The following is a 9,847-nucleotide window of genomic DNA, read 5'->3' on the forward strand; positions in this document are numbered from 1 at the left end:
TTAGTTTCCTAAATTTGAGATTACAAAAAAATATTTTGCCTAACCTCGGGGGTGGCGGTTACTCTCAGGAGAAAGAAATTGATATTTGACTTGAGGACTTGTTACGGAAAAAGCAGAGCCCTTAGGAATGTGTAAAGCATGCACATCATGGGCTCGTTCTTCTTGAAACTATTTGTAAAGTGGGAGAACCAGCTGTGAACCTTACCTATTTTGTTTTAAGAGTTTAACAGACTACGTTGTGTTTGAAATATATGGGGTTTTATCATGAGCCTTCATGTCATTTGTAATTCATCTTATATGAAAACAAAACAAAAACCACCAAATAAGTTGTGTTTGCTTGTTTTTATTAGGGGTGGATGGGTCTGAGTACCCATCCAAATTCAAAGGAATTGAAACTGGAATCGGCCAATTCCTTAGATTTGGAACTAGAATCGGAATCGACTGGTTTTAATTCCTAGAAGCCAGGAACCATAGGTTCTAGTTCCGATTCCGGGTTAATTTTAATTACCCCTTACTTTAAAAAAAATGACAAATAAGCCATTTAAAATTACAAATACACTTCCAACATTTTATAAAAATTATAATTCAGTCTCGTTTCTTATTTGGGTACATGTATCTCGATTCGGATTCTGAAACTGGAACCGATTAGTTCCTGATTTCTAAAACTGGAACCTATCTTGTGAGGGCTGATTCTGGATAGGAACTGAAACCCTAAATACCTATCGATTTTGATTCCAATTCTAATTTCAACCTGTTCTTTTGCATATCCCTAGTTTCTATGGTGATGCATTTTTTGGAACTGGTCACACTTTGCAGACTGAATACGATTTCTCTATAATTTTTTTTGTCTTAATCACGTGAGCATGGACTTGCCACCCGATAGAAACTGCGTCAACGTTATTGGTTTGCTCTTTACATACGCATCAACGTTATTGGTTTTCTGTGTACATACGCATGAGAATGCGTAAGCAGAAAAGTAAAATTAATATATGTCTGTTTCTGATCCATGTTAATTTGGTCAGGAAGGGCTGATTTCTATTTTTAATTTAGGAGTTACGACGGACATTTTAATTTCATTATTCAAAGTCTATTTGCGTATTCACTGACGTAACATCATCACCTCAAAGAGAATATATCCGCAGAGTGCGCACTGCGCAATCGAATACGTAGTCATTTATGTTAGTGCATGCACAAGATACTGTGTAAGAACAATTTCATTTTTCATGTTTTCGCTTTTATTGACAAGTTATGTGATTTTCTTGTTGGTTTATTATTATATTGATATTTCTACATACTTTAAATTGTCTCGTTTTGTCTCCTATATGTAGTTTTTTTATCTTCTTCGGGGCAGAATTACGCAACCAGCAAATATAAATGCCAGAGAGGTCGTAGCCGCAATTGCCTTTTGTGCACAGGAACAGATAAATAAAAACAAATAATAGAGGAGAGATACATTTTGGATAAACATTTGTTTTACCCAATCAGAGGATTAAGAAGCACACGGCATATATGATGTATGCGCGCACTAGAAGAGATCAAATTCTATCCAAACTCGGCCGTTCTAGATAATTGAGCTAAAACTCTTAAAGTTTTTTTTGTTGCTTGGACTATATGTCTATATTCATTACAGCACAGTCACTGACTCACTTCCTCTATAAATGCAACACAAATCACAAATCTTCCCCCATCACTTCATCAGTCACCACAATCCACATTATTGAAAAAATCATTACAAAGCCGAATCCTAGCAAGGCAAAAATGGAAGACACAACCATCCTCTACTCATCTCTTTCTCTTCTCTTCATGATTCTCGCTTTAAAGCTGTTGTTTCAATCAAGAAAAAGCCGCAAAAATCTTCCCCCTAGCCCACCTTCATTACCGATTCTTGGGCACTTTCACCTCATAAAACCCCCTTTTCATCTTGCTTTGCACAAGCTATCGCAAAAATATGGTCCTATCATGTCCCTTCGATTCGGCTCCCGCCCTATGATAATTGTATCCTCATTATCAGCAGCGGAGGAATGCTTTACGAAGAACGACATCGTTTTTGCCAACCGCCCAAAGTTACTCATGGGCAAGCACCTTGGCTATAACTACACCACTCTCGTGCAATCCCCCTATGGTGATCACTGGCGCAACCTCCGTCGCATAGCTGCCATTGAAGTATTCTCATCAAATCGTCTTAACATGTTTTTATCCATTAGAAGGGAAGAAATCAAATGGCTGCTGAAAAATCTGTCTTGCGGGTCTCGCGAAGAGTTTTCAAAGGTGCAGCTTAAAACAATGTTTTCAGAGTTAACGTTTAATATTATGATGAGAATGGTCGCAGGGAAGCGGTACTACGGTGATGAAGTGGAGGATGAAGAAGAGGCAAGGAGGTTTAGGAAAATTGTGAAGGAGGCTACAACATATGGTGGGGTGTCGAATCCAGGAGATTTCTTGCCTATCTTGAATTGGATTGACGGTGGTGATCTTCAGAAGACAGTTTTAAGGCTAAGTAAAAACATTGACGGGTTTTTGCAAGGTTTAATTGATGAGCATAGATGTAAGAAGAGTAATTTAGAGAGCATGAATACAATGATTGATCATCTGCTTACATTGCAAGAATCACAGCCAGAGTATTACACTGATCAAATCATCAAAGGGCTTATACTGGTTAGTCAATTTCTTTTTTGTAGATTTATTTAAATTATCTTCAGGTTTTGGCGGGTAATTGCATGCGCTAGTTAGTGCGTCGTTGTCATTATCATAATGAGTGGCTAACGACTAAAATAGAGAGCTAGGTTATCATTCAGCTGAAACCTTATCTCTATGCACAGAACTTCACGTGTAGAGCTTTACACGTAACACTATATATATATATATATATATATATATATATATATCAAGAGGGATCGTTGTCGTCTTGTTAAAACTAAATCATATCTTTTCCTACCAGATAAGACTTTCGTTCCAATTTTATAGTTGTTTATTTTTACTTCGTTTTAACTTATCATTTATTCAATTTACACGTATAGGTAATGTTATTAGCCGGAACAGATACATCAGCATTTACATTAGAATGGGCTGTCTCCAATTTGGTGAATCACCCGGAAACATTGAAAAAGGCAAGAACGGAATTAGACAATCAAATTGGCCAGGATCGTTTGATGGATGAACCTGATTTATCTAAACTGCAATATGTTCAAAGTATTGTATCAGAGACCCTTCGATTCTACCCGGCAGCCCCACTTCTGGTTCCTCATTCGTCATCCAGTGACTGTACCATAGGGGGATACGATGTGGCACGAGAAACAATTTTATTGGTCAATGCATGGGCCATTCATAGAGATCCCAAGCTGTGGGATGACCCAAACAATTTCAAGCCCGAGAGGTTTTACAATGAAGAAGGTCAGGCCCACAAGCTAATAATGCCATTTGGACTAGGAAGGCGGGCGTGTCCTGGAGCAGGCCTGGCTCAGCGTGTTGTGGGATTGGCTTTGGGGTCGTTGATTCAGTGTTTCGAGTGGGAAAGGATTAATGAGGAAATGGTTGATATGTCTGAAGAAGGAAGAGGTATCACCATGCCCAAAGCCAAAGCATTGGAGGTTATGTGTAGAGCTCGTCCCATCGTAAATAATGTTCTCTTTGGCTCTGACTAAAATATTTTAAGTATGTTTGTGTGTTCTAGGTTATTTTCTTCATTAGTTCTAGGTTATTTTCTTCTGTAAAATCAATCTGCATTGTGGCAATTATTCGATAAGTGTATTAATGAATTTTTTTTACCAGTCATTCAGGTATATTTTAAAGTTAAAATTTTATAAAACTCGCAATGATTAATCATAAAAGGTGTTGATACGAAAATTTGCACCAACCCGAGAGATCCGATTGACCTTGGTGTAATCGGAACGGATGTGTGCATGATTTAATGAAAATCAGCAATTAAATAATTAAAGAGCAAAAATGAGCGATGACAAGAGACAATTTTTAAAGTGGTTTGGCAAGAGTAAGAGCATACATCCACTATTTCTCTTATAGAATGAGAATTATAAATGATGAATCTTTTCCTAAAACAATTGCACAACCCCCCAAAAACAAGTTGTAGACGGTAAAATCTACGGTTACGGAATGGAGGGTATGATCTCGTGAGGTTGAAGCCATTAGCAATCTTGCACCTGTACATACAAAGATATAAGCGTGAAGTGAACAGAAAACACTAAGGTGGTGTTTGTCATAGGCACTCCGACACTCAAGTCAGCAAGGCTGAATGAGGCTAATTTAGCGAGCGTAAGGGAAAGAGAGGGTTACCAAAAGTTTAGTTGGTACTAGAACTATGGCAGCGATGTAAAACTCTCAAAGGTGAGAACTAGGGGGTTTGAAGGTGTAATGTTGAATGCCTTATGAGAGGGCAGACCTTTGTTTATATAGAAATCGTGGGATCTCCAAATCCTAGTAGGACTATAAGTCCATAATGGTTGAGGTTTAGTGAACAAGAAAGTCTTCAATTTACTTGCCTTAGTAGGAGAAGGAGTCTTATTTCGTCTAAGATTAGGATCTTAGACGAATTAGGATGTAGGTGGATTTCCTAGGGGGAATCTGGATAGTACCGAAAATAGGATGTAGATAGCCTTGGGGTTTAAGTAAACCCTAGGTCCAGTAAGTGATCTTGGATCAAGTGGCCTGGGCTCAGATAAAGTTAAGGTGAGGCCTAAGTGAATCAAGGCGTTAGTGATTTGAGTTCAATCTGTGAGCGGCCTAGTGGGTGTAATGGACTAACCCATTACACAAATTCTGCTATGGGCCTAACCAGAATTAGGCCAAGGCTCTAAGCTCCATTGAAGGTGTTTAGCTTTTAAGCCTATTGAGGCCGAGGACATTTTTTATCCCTAACAGTTTGCCGCCCACTCTCTAAGTTAAAGAGTACTTAGCTTAAAGAGTAGTTACTGTTGCGTGAAGGTGTATTCAGCTAGTTTGACTATCCAGATGGGCGAGTATCAATGTAGATGCCAAGTCTTCAGTTCATGGAATCGGGTCTTGAGTAGAATTTCTCGTATGAAGGTGGCTCACTTGGTGTGCCAAGCCAAATGGGTGAGTATGTAGATTTGTTCTCGTTTAGCACATCGAGTCAAGTGAGAAAATGCAATAAGCAAGGACCTCACTCGGTGCATTGAACCGAGGAAGGGTATGTGGAATATCTAGTGGCACCCTTACTTGGTGCATCGAACCAAGTGAAAGATGTGTGGTTCCTTAAAGGTGTGTTCCATTCGTTGCATCGAACCGAGTGAGAGGATGTGAGGCACATCCCATGAAGTTGTCCTCACTCAGTGCATCAAACTGAACCGAGTGAGAAGAAAATTGATTTCTTGGAGAAGCGTTCACTTGGTGCCTTGGACCGATGAGTAGAGATAGCAAAATCTTCAAGGATATTCTCCTGGTTCGCAATATCGAGTGATAATTAACTTGTAGGAAGGTCAAATTTCTTCCTAATGTACCCATTCGGTCGACTTGATTGAGTGGTTGGATGTGAGTGTCTTGTATCATAGGTTGATAATTTCATTCGGTCGGGCAGCAATTGGTTGGAGCCTTTAGGGCTCTACAAAATATGCATGACGTGGCAACCCTAAATTTTGAGCGGGAAATGCAAATCCAAGTAACTTATCTCGTGACATGTGTACGGTTGAGATCTCTTTTCTGTGCTTGGGTGGGAAACGAAGAATCGCATTGTTTGATAACCAATCAGAGTTTACCACATGTACCCTTTGTTAGCTTTGTCATTAAAGGTGCAGAAGCAATTGTTCATTGCCATTTCTCTCCCGTTTTTCTCTTCCTTCTTTTTTCTTCTTTATTTCATTACTTCTTCTATGGCGGTGAGGAGATCTTGGCGATTTCAGCCATTTTCACTATAAACACTACTCTCTTTTGCTGTTTTTTTTGTTTCCTTTCTGCCTTTCTTTGTGCTTTTGGTATTTTTGAGGAAGTTTGGGTGAGGTTTAGCAGATTTTTTTAAAAGAGTTTGAAGAAGAGGAGGCGTGAGGTTATTTGGTTTGAAATGGGAGTTTCGGTGGTGATTTGGTTTTTCAGAGGGATTTTGAGTGTTCAAGATTGATTTGGTGTGGTTTCTTTAGTGTTTAAAGGGAGAGGTTTTGGGTTTTGAAGCCGTTTACTATGTATTTTTGGTTGATTTTTGGAGTTTTTAGGTTTTTAGGGAGATAAAAGATGGAATCGAATTACATAAGGTTTCCACTCGGCTCTGCTCGTCTCAGTCTGCTTGACTGAGTTGAGTGAGGTGGTTGATTGAGGGTTGGAGATTGATGTTTTTCAAATTAGAGCTAAGGCACCTAAGTCATTTGGTCTGTCAGATCGAGTAGAGAGAACCATATTATGAGTTGGAAAGTGTTGGGGTGTGGTCACTCGGTCGTCCTAACCAAGTCGAGTGTGTTTGAGAGTTGAGGCTAAAACCAGCAAGTTAAAGCATTAGGCAGTTGGTTGCTCTAGATGAGTGGGTGCATTTGGATCTAAAGATAAGACTTAGCCTTAGAGAATTAGTCGGTCGCTTGGGTCGAGTGGAATAAGGAGTGGATTGTTGAACTTCAATGTCGTAGTCAGAGTCGGGCGAGTCGAGTAGGGCAGGTATAGAGGGTGACAATGAGTACCGAGGGAGCCCTAACAATGGTGTTGATGCTAGAAGGTGGAGTCGTATCTGTAGGCATACCAAGGGGGTTGAATGTAGTGTCTCTTGAGCTGAGTGGTGCTGATTATAGTGAAGATATTTTAGATGGACAAGGGATGTGTGGGTAAGACTCCAATGATTCTAATGGTTCTGAAGACTTGCCTCTACTAATGATGATTCGGAGGGGGAGTCAAGACGGTTTGGCAGTGGGATATTGAATATGGACTATCCACTCTTGTTGAAGGAGAATGATGTGTGGAGGATTAGGACGCTATACCATATTCCTGAATCGGTTGAAATAAGGATACCCAAGTTGTACGAGAGGGTTGACTGAAAAGCCAAAGGTTGGGTGAGTGTCTATGAGAAGTGGTTCCGTGATGGGCTAAGACTTCCAATACCCTGTCTCGTCTGGGAGGTGTTAAACCACTTTATGATTGCGCTAACCCAAATCATGCCAAATGGGTGGAGACTGTTGATGGCTTTGGAGGTTCTCTATGTGCAGAACCAAGTAATGTTTAGGTTGCACGAATTGTTATACTTATATTTTTTGAAGGAGTAGGACAAAGATAAGGGTAGATACGTGGTGACACTCAGGCACGACCGAATCCACCTTTTAACCAATCTACGGTAGAGTACAAAAATTGGAAAGAGCACTTCTTCTTAATGGGTGAAATAGTCTTTGGAGAGAAAGGAGGGCGAGATCCCCTACACCTAGCAAGCAACCGCTGAGAAACTTATTCTTGACTTGTATTTTGACGACTAAAGTCTTATTTTGTTTTTCCTTTGCAAATCCTGATTACAACTGATTCGAGCAGAGTGCGGACAGCTTGGACGTGCTGACTAGAGAGGTTTTTGCCATACCAAAGGAGTAGAGGGACTAGCGAGTGGTGTTAGAGGAGGCTAATTTAAGGGCGAGTCACATGCGGGCTGGAGTTGGGGAGATTCAATGAGGTACTCGCTTCCCTTCATTCAAGCAGACGTGGAACATGTTGCTTATTCGCTATTGCAATCATATTTTGTTTGGTAAGTCAAGCCTGAACCCACTAACTATTGAGGAATTTACGATTGTAGAAGGACTTATGAAGAAGTTAACCATCCCAAGTACGAGCGAGTCAATTGCAAGGCGTTCCGAAAAGAGCAAAAATTACTCTTCAAGTAGGGAGGAGAGGAGGGTGGAGGATGTAGTTGTGACTCCACCCAATCGGGTCTGTTGTGACTGAGGCCGGGTCTGATAGTGATTGATCTCGAAAAGGCAGCGGAAAAATCACAAATTAAACAAAAAATCAATCACTTTCTACGCCAAGATCCGAGTATAGATAGAATTGCTTACATGTTAATAAATAGAAAATATGTACAATATAAATCATAGTAAATAATCCATACAAGGATTAAGAACACATTACCAACGTTTGGAGGCTCCTTCAATACTTTGATTTCGCTTGTCGATTCAAGAAGAGAATCGCATAAACGTCGTCCACACGAAGATAATTCGTAGAACCTACTATAGTTTTGCTAGAACTAATAGAAGGCTTCAAGAATCAAGTGAATCGAAAAAAATTCTTTGACTCACTCACTAAGAAAAATGAGAGAGAGAGAAGAAAAGGTGGCTAGGGTTTTCTTTTCAATCAATGAATGAAATTATTATATTATATATGTTTTAATTAAGTTTCACTTATATAGTGTCACTTAATTAAAAACCCTAATCCCAATAGGAATGCTATGGACTCTTAAGTTAATCCATCCTTGCAACCAAACACACCCTTTATGGTATTTTAATTTTAATTGATTATTAGTATAATTAAAATCAATCAATATATATAATATATATATTAACATTTAATTATTAATAATAATCCATTTAAATATATGCGCACATATATTTAAATATAATCTTACTAATTTTAATTTTAATATTAAAATTAAATGCAGGCAACAACCTTAGCAAATTTAATTGCACTATGAGATTACCAAAATACCCTTTCATCCTAAAAGACAAAAATACCCCTTTCACAAAAACAATTTTGAAATTATCTTCTAAGTGTGTGACCCGTAGACTTCTTATCATATTGGCAATGATTAGTATCTTGATTAATACTAATTAATCATCTCCCTACTCACAGACCAAGATTGGCCCCTAGCAAGGCATCATGGCCACCCGCTAGATTCGGATTTAGCGAAACAACTATCTGTTAACGATATGGTTACCATACAATCAAATCATTTCATCATCTATTACCTCATCGAGACTGAGGTACAGAAATAGTGTCAACCTCAGTTATCCTCGATATCTATGTATTCAGTTACTAGAACAATGATCGAAATAATAAATTGAATTGAGCAACAATTCAATCCCACTGTGGCCACAGTTTTAGTGTCATTGCCATTCACTGAATTACGTCGTGAGATAACTTCTCCCGTACCCGAGAGTGATGAATCCTTTGTCGATCCACCATAGTCTTGATACACTCCTTGATGCAGCCAATCACTACTGTATTGACAGCTCTGAATAGAATTGCGTTGGGCTAGTGTCAAATTACACTAATCAGTGCACAAGGCGCTCTAGTGACCTCAAGTCTAAGGATCACATGCACCACCATTCGTTAGAGGATTTATTCCATAGACATTGCGGTTACCATCCATATGGAATCCTTTAATGGGTCTGTTTAGTGAACTTGCCTTTAACAAATACCCATGCATTACATCAGGTTGTCGACAAACAACCTTGACAAGTGAGATCAGTCACTGCCTTTCGACAGGGTCGTTTAACACTATGAAACCTTACCGTATTATTTGTGTCCTTGGTCAGAATAATACTGGGTTATGGACGTTTCTAGAATGGCCACCATATGTGATCATAGGGTTCTCACTATCAAGATTTGAAACACTTGATATCCTCGTCATGATTTTACCACTCTAAGGACATATATCATTACATACATGATATAGAAGAATATGCCTTTTTTATTGATAAATAAACATTTATTACAGGGTCAATTTTACAATAATTGATTGGCTCTAGGGCACCTACTCTAACAGGGTCATCTAAGACTATGGTTTTGGACGAAGAGAGTGAGATGTTGACTTTCAATGTCCTAGCTTCTGCATCAACTTATTCTGATACAACTTCTATGAACCAGTTGGTTGAGTCATTCTTGTTTCATGCAGATGAGAGTTGGCTGAATCAGATGGGTGTGGCTA

General features: G+C 39.0%; 1 protein-coding gene across 1 annotated transcript; it reads left to right on the forward strand.

Moving 5' to 3' along the window:
* The first annotated feature begins 1,692 nt into the window (after positions 1 to 1,692).
* Positions 1,693 to 3,641, forward strand: LOC116109383 (cytochrome P450 81Q32-like). The gene is made up of 2 exons (XM_031395607.1): positions 1,693 to 2,655; positions 3,018 to 3,641. The coding sequence occupies exons 1-2, from the start codon at positions 1,759 to 1,761 to the stop codon at positions 3,639 to 3,641; spliced, it is 1,521 nt and encodes a 506-aa protein (XP_031251467.1). The 5' UTR covers positions 1,693 to 1,758.
* Positions 3,642 to 9,847: the final 6,206 nt, after the last annotated feature.

Source organism: Pistacia vera, unplaced genomic scaffold (genome assembly GCF_008641045.1).
Source record: "Pistacia vera cultivar Batoury unplaced genomic scaffold, PisVer_v2 Contig579, whole genome shotgun sequence".
Classification (NCBI taxonomy): Eukaryota; Viridiplantae; Streptophyta; class Magnoliopsida; order Sapindales; family Anacardiaceae; genus Pistacia; species Pistacia vera.

What these genes read in the sequence shown, in the direction of transcription:
- LOC116109383 (XM_031395607.1), top strand. Translation starts at nt 1,759, where the DNA reads ATGGAAGACACAACCATCCTCTACTCATCTCTTTCTCTTCTCTTCATG. An exon ending in TCATCAAAGGGCTTATACTG is followed by an intron (nt 2,656 to 3,017) that starts GTTAGTCAATTT and finishes TTACACGTATAG; the next exon opens with GTAATGTTATTAGCCGGAAC.